This window comes from Salvia miltiorrhiza, chromosome 3, assembly GCF_028751815.1.
Source record: "Salvia miltiorrhiza cultivar Shanhuang (shh) chromosome 3, IMPLAD_Smil_shh, whole genome shotgun sequence".
In the NCBI taxonomy this organism is placed as follows: Eukaryota; Viridiplantae; Streptophyta; class Magnoliopsida; order Lamiales; family Lamiaceae; genus Salvia; species Salvia miltiorrhiza.
Window position 1 is genome coordinate 9,777,121 of NC_080389.1, and position 20,021 is coordinate 9,797,141.

At 32.7% G+C, this 20,021-nt stretch overlaps 1 protein-coding gene and 1 long non-coding RNA gene across 2 annotated transcripts; both read right to left on the reverse strand.

The window, feature by feature from the left end:
• Nucleotides 1–11,154: 11,154 nt before the first annotated feature.
• Nucleotides 11,155–12,054, reverse strand: LOC131017451 (uncharacterized). Its single transcript, XR_009099616.1, has 2 exons — nucleotides 11,863–12,054; nucleotides 11,155–11,691 (listed from the first exon to the last, which is right to left on the reverse strand). It is a non-coding gene; the product is annotated as an uncharacterized LOC131017451 (long non-coding RNA).
• Nucleotides 12,055–12,081: 27 nt separating this feature from the next.
• LOC131018288 (putative inactive disease susceptibility protein LOV1) lies at nucleotides 12,082–19,485 on the reverse strand. Its single transcript, XM_057947014.1, has 5 exons — nucleotides 19,427–19,485; nucleotides 18,407–18,507; nucleotides 14,331–15,141; nucleotides 12,646–14,206; nucleotides 12,082–12,091 (listed from the first exon to the last, which is right to left on the reverse strand). The coding sequence occupies exons 3-5, from the start codon at nucleotides 15,121–15,123 to the stop codon at nucleotides 12,082–12,084; spliced, it is 2,364 nt and encodes a 787-aa protein (XP_057802997.1). The 5' UTR covers nucleotides 15,124–15,141; nucleotides 18,407–18,507; nucleotides 19,427–19,485.
• Between the last annotated feature and the right edge of the window lie 536 nt (nucleotides 19,486–20,021).

Genomic DNA, 20,021 nt, shown 5'->3' on the forward strand with positions numbered 1-20,021 from the left:
AAAAACCCTAGGAATTTTGTAGTTTAAGAATTTGGGAGAAAATGGAGGAAGGAAAGAGGGAGAAGAAAAGGCGCCGGATGCGGCGAAAACCAGCGACGTCCGCCGGAGGAGAGCGAGAGAGAGACAAGAGAGAAGAGAGAGAACGTAGAGAGAGAGAAGGGTGAGGAAGAAGAACAATTCGTGCTTTTTTTTTCCATGTGGCAATTTTTGGTCCACATAAGCGCCATATCAGCTCGTATTGCCTAAAAATTGCCATGTCAGCCCGGAGCTTCACCGGAAGAAAAATTCATGGAAAAATTGTTCAGGCGTTTAAGTTCATGGAAAATTGGATAAAAAAAATAGTTCATGGAAAATTTTGAAATGGCACCAAAGTTCATGGTTTTTCACGGCATTAACCCTTATTATTATTATTATTATTATTATTATTATTATTATTATTATTATTATTATTATTCTTTATCCTAATAAGAGATATACATAGACTATAAACTCTACTCTTATCAAACTCTTTTAAGACTAGTATAAATAAAGGCATAATATTTACCCTAAGGATACACACACGCGCAGAACTCGAAGCAAGCACTAAAAATCGGTACACCCTTCTTCTTCTTTTGCAAGATTTAACTAGATTGTTTGTTTTCCTTATTCTAAACACTCAGCCCTCAAATTCTTGTAGTTAGTAACATTTATTAAGTATTTTTTTTCAAAATCGATGCTGATATTGTTTTTCAAATTTTTTTTATTTTAAATTTCAATTAGTAGACTGTTTTCAATCAAAACATTAGTCTGTTTTTGTATATGTTGGAATAGTTAGCAACCAGAGGGCTTAGCCCACTGGCCACCGGGTCCTCACTTAAGTGAAGTGACCCGGGTTCGATCCCTCTTGGGAGCGAATTGGAGATTGGAGATATAAGGTGGATTTGGTGAATGGAGAGATAAGGTGGTTCTTGGAGTGGATGGGGAACTAATTACTAACATCTAACATGACTTTGACCGATCAAAAAAAAAAAAATATATATATATATATATATGTTGGAATAGTTAGCGAGTTTGACTTTTATTAATAATTCTTTTATAGTCTTCTTTTCCTAATCACTTAATTATGTTTAATGTTTCTTTTTTTCTTCCTTCAATTTCGTTTTCCTTTAAAAGTTGACTTTTTGTCAATAGTGTATTTAAGTTATACGAATGATCATATATTAGATGTCACTCTTATAAACTCATTAGTTGGTTATTGTTTTAAAAAAAAAACAAAAAGATAATATATTTTTTTCTTTATTAAATTTTGGAATTTCACTCTGTAGCTTAATCAAATTTGTTTTGATTCTTAAAGAACGTGTATATATATATATATATATATATATATTAGATTTATTTATAGAATTTAAATTTAAGTTATAGTAGGATTAATATTGAAACGTTTTATCTATTTAATTAGGTGTGGTGCAGTTAGGATCCTCTTTCCGGATTTGATTGAATTTATAAGTTTCGACATTAAGGTGAGGGATTATATGCTTGTGGTTATATTCATGTATGTTTTTATATGCTCTTAGTTCATGTTTGATTATACTTGCTCAGCCATGTAGAAATACATGTTCAGAATATTAGCCATGTTGAAATACATGTTCAGAATATCAGCCATGTTGAAATACATGTTCAACCATGTAGTAATACATGTTCAGAAATTTAGCCATGTTGAAATACATGTTCAGAGGCTCTCAGTTCGCCCATCAGATTATCAGTATATGTGTATGATAATGTGAATTATTTGCATGTTTAAGCGTATGTGAATATTTGCATGGTTTCTCATTGAGTATATTTTCAATATGCTCACCCCTTATCTTTTCAGTTTTGCAGTTCCAGAGTTGATCAAGTGGCCATGGATGGAGAATGACTAGGGATAAGGATTTTTTTACATTGAACATTTTAGTTGAACTTGTTAAGTTTTTAGTTTATCGTTTTATTTTTTATTATATTTTATGTTGCTACTTTAGTTTTGGCAAATCAATTTTTAAATTAGTTTAAATTTTGATAGTCAAGCAGTTTTATTTTATCTATTAGTTCTTCAAGATTTTAAATTAAAAAGTTTATGAAAAATGAGGCGTTACATAGTATGTAACGCCCCAATTTTCATAAACTTTGCAAAAATTTTAAGAGGTAATAGATAAAATAAAACTTCTTGACTATTAAAATTTAAACTAATTTAAAAATCAATTTGCCAAAACTAAAGTAGTAACATAAAATGAAAAAAAAAAAATGATAAACTAATTAGACTTAACAAGTTCAACTAAAAAGTTCAATGTAAAATCTCTATCCCTAGTCATTCTCCACTTCCATGGCCACCTTGAACTGCAAAACTGAAAATATAAGGGGTGAGCATATTGAAAAAATATACCCAGTGAAGAATCATGCACATATTCACATACGCTTAAACATGCAAATAATTCACATTGTCATACACATATACTGATAATCTGATGGGCGAGCCCCTGAACATGTATTTCAACATGGCTGATATTCTGAACATGTATTTCTACATGGCAGAACATGTATTTCAACATGGCTGAATTTCTGAACATGTAATTCTACATAGCTGAACATGTGTCTAAACATGGCTGAGCAAGTATAATCAAACATGAAAAATAAGAGCATATATAAAAATATATATGAATATTACCATAAGCATATAATCTCTCACCTTAATGTCGAAACTTATAAATTCAATCAAATCCGGAAAGAGGATCCTAATTGCACCACACCTAATTAAATAGATAAAACGTTTCAATATTAATCCTACTATAACTTAAATTAAATTCTATAAATAAATCTAATATATATATATATATATATATATATATATACACGTTCTTTAAGAATCAAAACAAATTTGATTAAGCTACAGAGTGAAATTCCAAAATTTAATAAAGAAAAAAATATATTATCTTTTTGTTTTTTTTTTAAAACAATAACCAACTAATGAGTTTATAAGAGTGACATCTAATATATGATCATTCGTATAACTTAAATACACTATTGACAAAAAGTCAACTTTTAAAGGAAAACGAAACTGAAGGAAGAAAAAAAGAAACATTAAAACATAATTAAGTGATTAGGAAAAGAAGACTATAAAAGAATTATTAATAAAAGTCAAACTCGCTAACTATTCCAACATATACAAAAACAGACTAATGTTTTGATTGAAAACAGTCTACTAATTGAAATTTAAAAGAAAAAAAAATTGAAAAACAATGTTCTGATGCATCACCATCGATTTTGAAAAAAAATACTTAATAAATGTTACTAACTACAAGAATTTGAGGGCTGAGTGTTTAGAATAAGGAAAACAAACAATCTAGTTAAATCTTGCAAAAGAAGAAGAAGGGTGTACCGATTTTTAGTGCTTGCTTCGAGTTCTGCGCGTGTGTATCCTTAGGGTAAATATTATGCCTTTATTTATACTAGTCTTTAAAAGAGTTTGATAAGAGTAGAGTTTATAGTCTATGTATATCTCTTATTAGGATAAAGAATAAAAAAAATAATAATAATAACAATAATAATAATAATAATAATAATAATAATAATAATAATAATCTAGATGAAAAATTAATGGTGCATATCTATATTTATCATGTAATTATCTAAAAAAACTATGAGAGAAAAATACTAGAAATTTAACTTATATAATAAATCTAAAAAATATGAGGTGTTACAACCTTCCCTACTAAAAATAATTTCGTCCTCGAAATTCTAGTCATGCTTCTTGTGTCATCATAACTTTCTCTATCATAAGCGATCTTATAGGCACATTAACTTCTATTTTATCAAAACTTATCGTACATTTTTAAGGTTTTTCCGTCTCGTCTTGTTGTCCCATATAGAATAATTGTCCGTTTCCTCGCCTTTCGGGTTCCCTCCCTCTCTTGTTTGGACAAAATGTTGCTTTATGCCCCGATTTGCGGCAAAAATAACAAACTCCCTTTCGATACAAGCATTCTCCGGTGTGATACTTGTTGCACTTAGAACATTGTGGATAGGATCGTGGCGTTGCCTCGTTGGGTTTGTCGTCCATTCTCTCCTTCTTATTTTGCACATCTCTTTTTCCATCATTTGGATCCTCCCATTTCCTCTTTTCACTCCTAACCATATCCTTACGTGGTAGTTTATCCACTTCCAAACCCGCCTCCACTTCTTGCGCTCGTCTCACGGCCAAAGCATAATCCACAATTCCTTGTGCCGCCAATATTCCTCGGATTTCTGGTCGTAGTCCCCTTAAGAACCTATCCGCCTTTTGGTCATTGGTATTGACTAGGCGTGTGGCATAGCGTGAAAGCTGGTTGAACTTCATTTTGTAGTCGGTGATAGATAGCTCTCCTTGTTTGAGATCTAAGAATTCGGCCTTCTTTTGATTGTGGTAGGAGCGTGGAAAGTATTGGTTGGTCACAATCTCCTTGAACCTATTCCATGTCAACCCTTGTCGCGCTTGTTCGGTCATGGATCGCTTAAAGGACTCCCACCAATGGCTAGCATCCTCGCATAATTGAAAGACAACACATGAAACTTTGTGGGCATCGATGCACTCGATATGTTCAAATATTCTCTCCAGCTCTCTTATCCATTCCTCCATTGCTAGGGGTCCGCTCCTCCCGTCAAATCTTGGTGGATTATAACGTTGGAACTGCTCTACGACTACACTTGTGTTATTGCGTTGTGGGTTTTGCGCACCTTGAGCTTGTTGTTGAAAGAATCCTTGCATTGCGGCGATAAATTCTTGCATCCCGTTTTGTTGATTGGTAGGGGCTCTACAGGGCGGCATGGTTCTCACTTAATCAAGAAGACAAACACATTAAATTTCTAAGTGAAACCTAAATTCTTTAAATCGCAAATTCTCGCTTAATCTTTCATGTTCTTCTTGCAATTTCCTAATTCGTGCGTGTAAAGTAACTTCGGGTCTAGTATTGGTTTGCCGTGTACATGTCATCTAAACAATTCACAATTACAACTATTTCTAATAGAGCTAAACATAATAGTACTAGAACCAGTGGCGGAGCCAGGATTTTTGGGGGGGGGTGGGCTGAACTGTTACGGGGGTTCGGGGGCGGTAGTTTAATAATAATAATAACAACATTTTCATAGATAATATAGTTCAAAACATTTACTAAATTTTTTTTGGGGTGCATTCAATACATTTTAGACATTTTTTACTAAAATACAAATATATTAATAATAATAACAACATTTTCATAGATAATATAGTTCAAAACATTTACTAAAATTTTTTTTGGGGGCATTCAATACATTTTAGACATTTTTTACTAAAATACAAATATAATAATAATAATAACAACATTTTCATAGATAATATAGTTCAAAACATTTACTAAAAAAATTTTTGGGGGCATTCAATACATTTTAGACATTTTTTACTAAAATACAAATATAATAATAATAACAACAACATTTTCATAGATAATATAGTTCAACATTTACTAAAAAAATTTTTGGGGGCATTCAATACATTTTAGATATTTTTTTACTAAAATACAAATATAATAATAATAATAATAATAATAATAATAATAATAATAATAATAATAATAATAATAACAACATTTTTAGACATATTATAAATTTTTTTTTTCAAAATTTGGAGGGGGGGCTCTAGCCCCCCCTGGCTACGCCCCTGACTAGAACATAAAAGCATCATAAATAAAATATGTCATCTAAAACATCATATATGCCATATACTTGAACAATTTGAACACATACCTTGAAGTGGAGTCAATGCAGCGCATGAGTTTCGAATGACTAGGCTTGCTTAAAATTTTGAAAGCTAATTTTCTTTTAAACACGAGTCTACAGAAACGTAGACCCGCTCTGATACCACTATGTAACGCCTCATTTTTCATAAACTTTTTAATTTAAAATCTTGAAGAACTAATAGATAAAATAAAACTGCTTGACTATCAAAATTTAAACTAATTTAAAAATTGATTTGCCAAAACTAAAGTAGCAACATAAAATATAATAAAAAATAAAACGATAAACTAAAAACTTAACAAGTTCAACTAAAATGTTCAATGTAAAAAAATCCTTATCCCTAGTCATTCTCCACTTCCATGGCCACTTCAACTCTGGAACTGCAAAACTGAAAAGATAAGGGGTGAGCATATTGAAAATATACTCAGTGAGAAACCATGCAAATATTCACATACGCTTAAACATGCAAATAATTCACATTATCATACACATATACTGATAATCTGATGGACGAACTGAGAGCCCCTGAACATGTATTTCAACATGGCTGATATTCTGAACATGTATTTCTACATGGCAGAACATGTATTTCTACATGGCTGAACATGTATTTCAACATGGCTGATATTCTGAACATGTATATCAACATGGCTAATATTCTGAACATGTATTTCTACATGGCTGAGCAAGTATAATCAAACATGAACTAAGAGCATATAAAAACATACATAAATATAACCACAAGCATATAATCCCCTTATCTTTTTCCTGTGACACCCGGGGACGAAGTACGGAGTGATCGTCGGTGCAAAGAGGCACGGACAACGAGCGGCTCCGGTTAAGACTTCCAAGCGGAGAGGCGCAGGGATGAACCGGAACACACCCGAACGAGAGGGATTTCGAGAATATGCTGGTATGGGACTGCATATTCGAGGAGAGCTTAAAGGATTTGATTGGGCTACTCATATCAATAAGATGCATCTTCTTTTCTGGTGCCCACACGGAAGAAACTCCAAGGTTAAGCGTGCTTGGCTTGGAGCAATTTCGGGATGGGTGACCCCCTGGGAAGTTTCTCAGGAAGCGTGCGAGTGAGGACAAAACACGCTAGAAAAGACTCGTATTGGTCTGTAAGGACAGCCGTCAAGTATGGAGCCGGGCTGTTACAGGTGGTATCAGAGCCGAACCTCTCCCAGTACGGTGTAGTTCGGGGACGAACCAAGCGGAAGCTGGTGGGCCTGTGACGCCCGGGGATGAAGTACGGAGTGATCGCCGGTGCAAAGAGACACAGACAAAGAGCGGCTCCGGTTAAGACTTCCAAGCGGAGGGGCGCAGGGATGAACCGGAACACACCCGAACGAGAGGGATTCTGAGAATATGCTGGTATGGGACTGCATATTCGAGGAGAGCTTAAAGGATTTGATTGGGCTACTCATATCAAAATTTCCCGACATATAATTTATGAAGGAATTTCGATTCGAGGTGGCATGAAAAGATGCTCCAGAGTCTATGACCCAATACTCGGCCCTTTTCTCCATGGAACATATCAAGGCATCGCCTTCTTCTTCAGCCACAACATTGGCTTCGGTCTTTTTCTCGTTTCCCTTTGAAGGTACTTTACACTGCGTTCTGTAGTGTCCGACCTGACCACAATTCCAACATTCAACAGACTTTGATTTGTTGGAATTCTTGTGGATCCTGGAGCTCTGTCTGCCATTCCTTGACTTGCTCCGTTCACGCCCTTGACTTCTGTTTGAGTTTCTGCCTCTGCTTTCTGCATTTAAAGTGGCACCTGAAGTGGAGGCTATATCTAACTGTCTCCTGATCTCCTCGGTTAAGATCATGCTCACGACATCATCGAACTTCATTTTGGACTTACCGGTAGAGCTGCTAATGGCCGTAACTGTGCCATTCCAGCTCTCAGGTAACTGTCCAAGTACTAACAAAGCCCGGACCTCATCATCGAATTTGATGTCCACAGTGGTAAGTTGGTCCGTCACTTCGTTGAACTCGTTCAAATGTTCTCCAAATCTTCCGCTTTCTGTCATTTTCATATTGAACAATTTCTTGATCAAATGAACTTTATTTGCTGCAGATGGTTGCTCGTACATGCTGGATAGAGCTTTCATGAGAGACGCTGTTGTCTTCTCATGTTTTATATTGAAGGCGACTGACTTTGACAAGGTCAGTCTGATTGCACAGAGTGCCTTTCGATCAAGCACCTCCCACTCGTCCTCCTTCATGTCTTCTGGCTTTTCTTTCAAGGGCTTATACAGGTCCTTCTGGTACAAGTAATCATCCATTTGCATTTTCCAAAATCCAAAATTCACACCATTGAATTTATCAATTTTGGAAATTTTATCGTTTGTCGACATTGCTCCCACTCGATCAGAAAACACGATATTTTCTCAAAAAAATCGTTTCTGATGTGGAGGTTCAGTTTACACTGCAACCACAGAGCATACTAAGAATTTTAAAAGAATAATTACTGACTGATTGCGCACGAAATACTGTTTGCAAATTTACTATTCACAAATTCACTATTCACGTGAATAGTACCAGCGCTAGAAAAAATATTTTCGCCACCAACGTGGCTCTGATACCAGTTGTTGGGGAATTAGATGCAACTAATTCCGCCCTGGATCTAGTGTGACGCAATATTTTAGATATCGACCGATATGAAGCGACAAAATATTACACCGATATTTTTAACGTGGTTCGGCCAAACTGCCTACGTCCACGGACCCACACCAATATATTAAAGAATCTCAAAAGGAGGAGTACAACAAAAATACCACACTGTATTTTGTATCTGCCTACGCAAAGGCTATCTCTCAACTCACTTTTATCACTCGTGTATAACTTCTACACTGAAATTTTCTCTCACAAGATTTTTTCTCTCTCTAACAGAAGAAGAAATGTTTCTGTCTTGGTGGTTCTGGTTGTTTTTCAAGCTGCTACGAAGCACTTCAATTTATAGCCAAAAACTAAATAGTGTTAGCCTCCATATGAATAGTGTTTGCAGCAAAGGTTGAAATTGTTACCGCAATGCATGAAGGAAATTGTAGAAGCATTGAAATTGTCTTTGGAGCATTAAATGTTGAGCATGCATGAGCTATGCAATAGCCCACCATAGCCATAGCCCTTTTGACTAACACCCTATGCAATGAACTAGGAAGTAATGGTGATAATACTCAAACCTCATGATATTCGAATGCATCTAAAGTGTGATGAATTTATGTAAATAGAGCTTGCAAAAGAAGAAGCTTACCTGTTCAGAGCAGACAGTTTCTTAATGTAAGGATAAAAATCTCTAAGGTACTGATCCTCGAAAATCTCTAAGCTTACCTGTTCAGAGCAGACAGTTTCTTAAATGCATAATTTTAGGGGATTGAGGGAGTATACTTCTACGGAGGCATTTTCTTTATTCTCCTTGTTCAATGAATTTATCGATTTCTAAGCCTAATACGCGAGATTTTCAGGTAGTGAAAGGTATGTGCAAGCAGGGACGGATCCAGAATTTTTGTGTTACGGGGGCACAAAATAATTATATATAAAAAATACGTTCAAAAAAATTACTACACGATAATTCAAGTCTATTACAATTGAAATCTGCGAGTTTTCATTGACTGAAACATTTGCATGATTGACTCATTATCAACACTATCAAAAATCTCTTTCTCAATATATACAACCAAACTATCATTCATCCACTGATCTCCCATCCGACCGCGTAGACGATTCTTTATGATATTCATTGCAGAAAATACCCTTTCAACTGTAGCAGTGGCAACCGGAAGAATAAGAGCTAGTGTTATAAGCAAATAAAGCAATGGATATACCTCATGCTTTTTCGTCTCAACCATCTTTTGTGCAAGAGCTCCAATACATTTTAATCTTCCAAACCCATCAGTAGAACACATATCAAGGATATAAGTTTCAAGCTGATCATCAAGTGCCTCAATCTGAAATGTAGAGAAGTCTTGAGGGTAGAATCTAGCAAGATTAATCAATCTATGCTTATCAAAAGCCGAGAATGAATCATCTGGACATAAACATGCAACAGAAAGTAACAAATCTGTATTTGCCTCACTGAAACGGTCATTTAACTCCATGAGCTGCATATCTACGATAGAAAAGAACACATCAAATCGATAATGATGAAACGCCTTGATTTTTTCCCGAAGGTTGTAAAAGGAAAATTATGCTTCAATGGTTGACAAGGACCCCTCGATATGTATGCCCTTCGAACTTCATCTCGAATATTTGGATTATATTCCAAAATCTGAATTTTTAATCCCGGATCTGTAGGAAGGTCTTTTGCATCAAAACTGTCCCTACTTGATTTGGCACTATCATTATTTTTTCCAATAATAAATGGTGGTTCCAATGCTCTTTTATAAAATCTTTCCATGTAAACCTAAATTAAAATCATGTAATTCAATAAATCAAAATTAAAATAAAATTTTCGAAATAAACAATCATAAATCATATTAATATATATTACTACAAATTTATCTATGATTGTTTTATGATACCTGCTGTCTGTTGAGATAAAATCGGAGCTTCAAGCCTTCAATATGATTATATGAGATTAGGATGAAAAGAGGAGAGAGAGAGAGAGCAGTTCGTTTGAGGGTTTGGGTGGGATTGGGGATACTAGTAATTAAAAAGGAAAAAGTTGAGTGGGGAGGGGGCACGTGTGACATATTGGGTTGGGCTTTGGGGAATGAAAACAAGTATATATAACATATACATATATAATTAGTAAAAAAAAAAAATGTTGTGGGGGCACGTGCCCCCATAGTGATCAACGTGCATCCGTCTCTGTGTGCAAGATGAATCCCCAGATTTTCGAAAATCTCTAAGATTCTCGAAAATCTGGGGATTCATCTCGCACATACCTTTCACTACTTGAAAATCTAGCGTATTAGGCTTAGAAATCGATAAATTCATCGAACAAGGAGAATAAAGGAAATGCCTCCGTAGAAATATACTCCCTCAGTCCCCTACAATTATGCGTTTATTTTCTTTTTGGTACATCTCTCAAATATACAGTACTTTCTATTTTTGAACACTACCCCACACATAATTTAGACAATTTTACCCTTACAACTTACATTTATTTACCCCTAATCAACTAAACAATAGGGACCATTTCTCCACTATCAATACACTCAACAACTTTTTATTGAAGCTTGCGCCAAAAAGTTTGTCTACATATATTTAGGGGACAGAAGGACTATAAAATAGTGGTATGCATATACCTATACCTACACAATAATAGGAGCACGGAGTTGTAGAACTCGATGGATCTCCATATTTGCCGTCTCTTCCATGCTTGATTGAAAATCGGATGCTTCTCTCGGCACATATGTTCGCAGAAGAAGACCAGCTTATTACAAATTGTGATGAATCTCCATATTTAACGAGTTTATTTTCTCTCATATATATGGTGCAAACTGTCTATACATTAAGCTGAAATTCATCAAGCTGTTTAAGAATTTTGATTCATGAAAACAACTCTGCTCTATTACAACCAAAAAAATATAAAGAAGAAGCAAAAGTTTAAAAACGAGCGAGAGTTGATCTCAATATTGTGAAGATATTGTGAAACACAAGGAAGCGATGCAAGATAAACTCTTCACTCTAAGGAATCCACCAAGGAGGTTAGAGAGACTCGTCACCTTAAGAAATCCACCTAAAGGCTAAGAGAAAAGTAAGAAGAAATCCTTCTTCAAACAAGTTTAGAGACTCAATTTAAGTAAAACAGCCATAACTCCTTCTAGAAAACTCCAAATGACCTGTAGTTTATTGCATATGAAACTAGACTCATCTAGCTTCGAAACCATACAAGGCTCATGGGCTAATTCGTTTTCAATCACAGTCGGCTGCTCTTCAAAGTTGACCCATCTACTGCAAATTCATGCTGAAACTCTGCATCAAGGAAGAGAGTAGCAACAAGATATGAAGAAACCACAATTGCCAAAGCAATTACATGTCATTTACAAACACACAACCACCAAGGGAGAAAATCTAGATAGAAACTATCCAAATTAACACCAACAAGCAAAACATACGTAACAATGATGCAGACAATTGCATTACCTCATGGATTGATATTCACGATCCCTATTTCGGAGATTAAGTCTGAATTCTTGATCTTTGTTGCAATGCTTTTGGTTGTCACTATCTTTATCTCCTTCATAAATGGAAACGACCCAATCACTTCCGAGAGGGTATCCAGATATGGACAATCATGGATTTCTAATTTCTCGAGCTGAGACATTGCACGTTCTCCACATTCAGTGGCGGATTCAGGGGGGGCTAGGGGGGGCTGAAGCCCCCTCCCAATTTTTGAGTTTTTTTTTTTTTTTTTAAATATAGAAATTTATTTCACTTAATATATCAATATATATGTATATGTGTATATAAATAAGAAATAGAAGAAAAAATATAATACATTATTTCTAGTATATCCAACTATCCATATTAATTCTTTTTTCTTGTACATTGATTTGTTACATTTATCTTATTTTTATCCTATTTTTTTTCTTAATTAATTTTTAATGTTGAATTTGAGTCCATTCTAAAGTTAAAAGTAAAATTACTAATTATTAACAATGAAAGTTAGTTTATTTGTTTAGAAAATGAAATATATTTTTTTTAAAAGAATGCATAAAAGTATTGTTTTGTATACTTTCAATCTACTTGATGTTGAATTAATTGAATTGCAAACATATATCTATTATATTAAGTGATTGTTAAAAAAATGCATGAAAATAAAGTGTACGGAATGTTCAAAAAAAATTGCTTCGGGGGCTCCCGCCCCCGAACCCCCGTGTAAATGTCTACATACGTCGTAGATCAATAAATTCAGCCCCCCCTAACCTCAAATCCTGGATCCGCCCCTGTCCACATTGTACATTTCTTAGATTCCACAACTCTTCCATGCAAAGGACTCGAAGCTTGGGAAAGCCGTGTTTTAAGATCTCCATTTCTTGACCAGTGTATGCATTCCGCAATTTAAGGTAATGTAGACTGGGTAGATTCCTAAGTAGTGGCATGGGGTCTTTATCAAGACAGCTATTAACCAACGTCAATGATCCAATATATGGAGGGAATCTTGGAAGCCTGCTAAGGAGTCCATCCAATTTGAGTGTCCGGAGATTATCTAGAATAACAAGCTCATCCAAACAAGGCATGCTTCTGAAACGATACCCTCTTAAGATTAGGTGATTAATAAACGACAACTGACGCAATGACACAAGGATCTTGCTTACATCTGAGTTCCCATCCAATCCTACTATGCCCAATTTCTTAAATTTCATATTTTTGCCCAAGCGCTCATATCTCCAATTATCAACCGAGATGTAGGTTAAGGTCTTCAGATTCCATAGCGCACCAATTATCTTCAAAGGCTTACGGCAGATCACATCAGACAAGTAGAGGTGGCAAAGGCTACGCAATTCCCATATAATATTTGGCACCTCCACCATAAAGTTTTGAGCTATGTCAAGAACCTCAAGCTTTTTCAAGCACCGCAACGACTCTGGAAGCTCTTTTAAGTAATTATTTCTCAACCCCAAGTATCTTAATTCCATCAATGTGCCGATACTTTCCGGTAAAAACTTCAACCCAAAATCTTCCAAGTCCAGTATCCTAAGTTGTCGGTCAAAGCTCTTCCAATAAGACGGACTAGTGTCCAAGTAGCCACCTCCATGGAAGAAGAGAGAAACAAGATGGTTATCTTGATCAGTGGAGTAGTTGAACTTGTCTCTGCTACAAATGATAACACGATGATGACGTGGACTCTCAGAGGGCCGATTATTTCCATTGTTCCTTAGGATCTCAAAGTTGAATCCCTCCTCTGCTTTTTGGATGGATAGCATGTGTAGCACAATATTCATGCTATACTTCGTGCCCTTGTCATTGACATCAATAACAGATTCATTGATTAAACCATCTAAATATGATTCACATGTATGTTCTTCTGCTGCTCCTACTACATTCCAAATCTGTTTCAGCTTTTCTGCCCTCAAACTTGTATCTTCCTTAAAGAAGGCCATAGACAAGAAACATGACCTCAGTTTGGGATCCAACTTATGATAAAATGGTTCCAACAACTTCAATGTTGAACCAAAATCAACTGATTCAAGAAGTTGTTCCCATTTGCTCTGCCCTGAGACTTTCTTTTCCGCTAACTGTTTTCCCACCTCTTTTATAGCTAATGGCAGACCGCCACATTTTCTCAACATTTGTTTTCCCATATGCTGTAAGTCCATTGGGAATTTGTTGTCACCCGTCAATTTATTGCCATGGTTTATTGTTTTCAGAAACAATTGCCAGCTCTTGTTAGAATCCAAAGGTTTCATCCGATGAACATTTTCATCATATACAAGTATGTCGGAATGCATCGTATGACTTGTGAGCACCAATCTACTTCCATTGTCTGCTTGCATAAGAAGAATACAAAAAGGAAGAGTCAAAAGGTTAAAAAAACATTGCACACTAATTATGTTTAGAGGTTATTTTAAAATCTAAGTTAGAGCAACACGAAAGATGATCATACATACTTTCTCGTGGAAGAGCATTCAAGAAAGACCTCAAGCGCATTTGCTTGCGCATGTCATCGAGAACTATAAGATATCGCTTTCCTTGCAGGTGTTTGTAAAGCGTATCTCGGAGACTTGGGTTGTCCATATTCTCCAATAAGGAATATGCATGGAGATTCTGAGGATCTTCTAGCTGTTGTATTAGTTTGATAAGTAGCTCTTTCATAGTGAAGTAAGTAGAATTAGACACCCAAGCACGGCGCTCGAATCGATCAACGACGGTTGGATGGTTGAATATCTCTCTGGCAAGAGTTGTCTTTCCAATACCAGCCATCCCTTTGATAAGAATATTATTCAAGTCTTCTCCCCCACCAATAATCTTTTTGCTAATCAGAATCCCCACGTCTTCGTCCAAGCCCACCACATCTACATCATCTTCAACATTTTGTGATGATCTGATGTTGGACTCATCACCACCCAGGTTAAGCATCTGCTTTTGGATCTCTCCCATCCAACCATGGATGGTATCATAGTAGGAAGAAAAGGAACTATATTGTTTGAGTTTGAGAAAGTAGAGGGCATCGTCTGCCACGTCGACAAGATCACATACCAAAAAATTTGGGCTTCTTCTCTCTTCCAATTTCTTATCCCTCACAATATCCACAATCTTTCTCATCTCTTTAATTACGCTTTTCAAGAGCTCTTCAAGCTCTGGATAACTATAGTACTCTGTGTCCCAATAATTATAGTACTCTTCAAGCTCTTTAATTTCGTCGAGCTTCTGTATCACCGATAAGAGGAGGGCCTCCGACATGTTTCTGCTTCCACCAAACTGCCCCTAATTAATACCCAATTTAACAACATTAGTAGCTACGAAATACTCCATCCGTCCCACTTCAATAGGCTCATTTCTTTTGGACACCGAGATTAAGAAAACTTATTTTTTAGTAGAAAAGTGGTGTGGTTCACACCAATTAAGTACACATTTTTTACTCAAAATGGAAAACGAGTCTATTAGAGTGGAACATCCCAAAAAGGAAAACGAGTCTATTAGAGTGGAACATAATATGTGCGCACATAATGCCCTCCAAAATTTATTACCTAATTTAAATTATTATTATTACTAAATTATCCTTAAAAGATATTTTTTCTTTTATTAACTTCAACAATTTTGGAAACAAATTCTTGATATATATGGCCACTAATCAAGATGCCACTTTGTTTTAGAAATGATATGGAACGGTTTATTAATTCTTTTTATTTAAAATAAAAATATTTTATTAATCATTATCCAATCTACTAATATTTGTTTTAAAGAACAAAATTCACGGATAAGATAATAGTACGATTTTTTTTAAATATCCTTTAAAAAATTTCACAATATTCTTCCAATATTTAATTGCACAAACTATATAATATATATAAAAGAAGAGCTTTTTTTCCTCCAATTTTTCTCTCTTTTTTTCTTTCTCTTCTCCCATTAATTTTTTTAAAACTATTTTTATATGTATTTTTTTATAAAATTTAATTATTTTCTAAAGATCACCAAATTTTATTAATGAAGAATATGCATCTTAAATTTAAGTTTGTGACAAATTATTTAATAAGATATAAAAAAATCATCAAAAATAAATTTAAAATGAATAAATTATGAAAACTTTAATATATTTTATTTTCTCTCTTCTTACAATTTTTTATTTATGTTTGTGTACGGAAATATTTATTTATTTATAATAATAATAATAATAATAATAATAATAATAATAATAATAATAATAATAATAATAATAATAATAATAATAATAATAATAATAATAATAATAATAATAATAATGAGTCATGTTAATTTTCATTATCAAAAAATTTAAAATTATTTAATGAGTATAATTATCATTACACTTTATACAAAATTGAAAATTTATGTTTTTAAATTCGAGATTTTATTGAGTAATTTATATGAATTATTTCATTTATTTTTAAAACATTATTTGCATTTATTTATATTTTTTATTTTATTTAATATTTATACTTATTTATTTAAATATGTCGGTTATTTTTATGTTCGTCGTGCATCGCACGGATGGACGTACTAGTGTACTATAAGAGTAACACTTTTTGTTTTGTTTTTCCTTTCCATCTCCTTTTTCATTTGTGTTTTGTTTTTTCTTTTTGTTATTTTTATTAATTTATTTTCAAAACTATAGTAATTCCTTCATATGTTATATTTTTAATTTTGAGTTCATTAAATTTATTATGGTATAATTTTATTGATTAATTGATCGATGTTCTCAACGTATGATATTATTCTAAATATTTTAGCTATCCCTTCCTATTTTTTTTTAATTTCAAGTTCACTAATTTATTGTAATATATTGTCCTATAGTATAATTTAATTTAGTAATTGATCGATGCGTCAGCGTATGGCATTATTCGAGTTCTTAAATCTATCTATGAAATTATTTTCACCATTATAGTCATTCATTCATTTTTAATTTATATTTTTATTATTTCAAGTTCACCAATTCATCATATTATAATACCCTATTTGGTTATATTATGATTTCATTGCGTAATCGATCGACACATTATTCTCACAATTATAGTCATTCCTTTATATTTTTTATTTTAATTTCACTAATTCATAAAATATATTATATTATAATATAATTTTATTATTTAATCCATCAATGCAATATGGTCAACTTATGATATTTTTTTTCTCAATTATAGTAATTCATTTCTATTTTCTAATGTAATAATAATCAAATAATATATTATATTATAATATAATTAATTATTATTGTTATATGATAATCACTAAATTTAATATTATACTATTTGAGTTCATAATATTGTAATTATACATTATTTCAAATCAAATACTAATATTTAAATTAACACAACTTAACTTATAAATATTTCAAGTATTTATTAATTTAAATAAACAATTAATCAATTCAACAAAAATGGATCCAAATATTATTATATTAAAAACATTCGCAAATATTCTCTTGTAATGTGACAACTTATAATAATGTGTGTGTATGTTGGCCAAACGGTGAATGGTTACTGCTCAATACCAAAGGTCTTGGGTTCGAGTTCCCTGTGGCACGACTTTTAAATTTCTTTATTTAATATTGTTAGTGTAATAATAATAATAATAATAATAATAATAATAATAATAATAATAATAATAATAATAATTATAAGAATAATAATAATAATAATAATAATAATAATAATAATAATAATAATAATAATAATAATAATAATAATGTAAAATAAATAGGGTTGCATAATATGAAAATTCAAAATTGCTAAAAGTTCATACCTGAACTTCATTTTTGACGCCTTTTATAAATTATATTACAATAATAACCACTAATTAATCTATAGCAAAATAAACATTCTTTTATATACTTTATAATTTTTATTAAATTCTTAACATTTCAGAATGTAACATGCATGATTACCAATTAATATCCTATATCTTTCATCTTTAAGTTTATTGTAAACTTTTTATTTCTATTGACATTTATTAAGTATGAATATGAAATAATAATTTAACCTCACTTTATAATTTATGCATTCCGATTTATATTAATTAACGAAATGAAATATTGTACTATGTTTTATAGGAATGCAATTTGATTCTTCTCGTAGGATTTGACTTCATGATATATATATATAATATGTAAAAATTCATGATATATTAATGTCTAAAAAATTAATATTTGTATAAATTAGAATATAGATAATAAGTTATTTCAATTTAAGGAAATAAAATATTTTAATATTAAGGAAAGATATATATAAGATTCAATGAGTTGTCCCTTCCTTAATTATCGCTAGAGGATAAATATGTAAATTACAAATTCAATTAAAATTTGATTATTTTCTTAATTTATGAAAATGTGTAAAATGACAAAAAAATCCAATTATGTGCGCACATATTATGTGCATTCAGCATTATTGTTCCAACAAATACATAAATTATCAGCATAGAAAAAAAATGATTTTTGATTGAATAGAATTTACTCAAGCGAAAGATCATTGATTATCATGTGAATCTAATCGACGAAGCAGGAAAAAGCTACCCTTTTGTGATTTCTCTTCTTATCTTTGCTCGTGTTGATCGACTTTTTGATTCAATCCTCCCTTCTAATCAAATTAGCTGGTCTTGCTCTTCCAATGAATCCTTTGGTTTGAAGGGTAGAATGTAACATACTTAAAGTCAAAACAAATTTAAAAAGAAGTTTACACTTGACTAAAACTTTAAATGACTGTGTCGAAAATAATTAGGTCAAGTAAAATGAGACAAAGGATTTAATTTATTCAAGCTTCCGAAATGATAAATTTCGATTTAATAAAATTTTATGAAGGGCAAAAATTTAATTATCTATATCTATACTAATAGAAAAAGAGCCTAAGCATTCTATGGAACAACTTGTAGATTGCCTATTTTACCCCTATTATTTATTTTGTATTTTATATTTATAAAATAAATCTATTTGATATATATTTATTTGTCACCCAAATCTATAAATAATATTTTATACTTATAAAACCAAATATATACATAAAACCGTTGTCAAATTAATTAGATCAAAAATTTCTTCTACTTAGGTCCAATATTGATGTTTCCCTCATCTAATCTAATTACAATTTGTAAATAAATCCCGAATATAATTGGTATTTATACATCACAATTCGTTTTTCCCTAAAAGAAGTTCATCAATTAAACCAACGATCAAGGGGATTCCAAAATCTTATGGCATTAGAATTCTATTTAATTTATTGCATATGTTATTTTAAGGTTATTTTACAGTATTATATATTTATAACAATATATTATTCATTAGATATTACACTAAATATATGTGATATATATATATATATATATATATATAGCTATTGATAAGGCTTATAAATAAATATATTCATCCAATAAATTATCTAATGAAAGTAATAAATTAATAGATTTTCTAAAATAATAGATTATTAAATAAAATAACATTAATTACACGTACAACGTACGTCCTTTCTGCTAGTTTTATAAAAACTCCGCATAATTATGATGAGACTTCATATTATTCAGATGGAAGAAGGAAAATTACCTTTTTTGTGAAATTTCTTCTTATCTTTGCTCCCTCTCTCCTTGTTTTTGGATAGCTAAGAGTGATTTGGGGTCGTGGGTATGGAGGGTCGAGTGGAGGAGGGAGTTAAGGGAGAGGGAGAAAGGACTTGTGGAGGATCTCCGGTTGGTGATTGCTGATTTTGCTCCTTGTGTAGATGTAACAGACGGATGGAACTGGAAGGCGACACCAGATGGATGCTTCACAATCAAGTCGGCATATGAAATTGTGGCAAAAACAAGACAGGAGCAACAAGTTTTACCTTTGGAGATGGCAAGGGTTTGGAAGGCCCCAACACCAAATAAAGCCAAGGTGACGACATGGAGATGTCTTAGAAACAGATTGGCAACATGTGATAATTTGAGTAGAAGAAATGTTCAGATCAGCGTGGAGGAGAGATGGTGCAATGCATGTGTTTCTAGTGAGGAAACGACGGAACACCTGTTCCTCCATTGCTCGAAAGCAGCGACGGTATGGTATCAGATCTTTCAATGGCTCGACATCAAAACGGCAAATCCGAGAGGTATCTTTCAACACTTCATTTCTTTCATCGCGGCTGGAAAAAAGAAGAGAGAAA

Bases quoted from the DNA above. Each gene is read 5' to 3' on its own strand.
- LOC131018288 (XM_057947014.1), bottom strand. From the start codon at position 15,123: ATGTCGGAGGCCCTCCTCTTATCGGTGATACAGAAGCTCGACGAAATT. The intron at 14,207-14,330 runs GTATGTATGATC...TTATGCAAGCAG, and splicing joins GAATGCTCTTCCACGAGAAA to ACAATGGAAGTAGATTGGTG.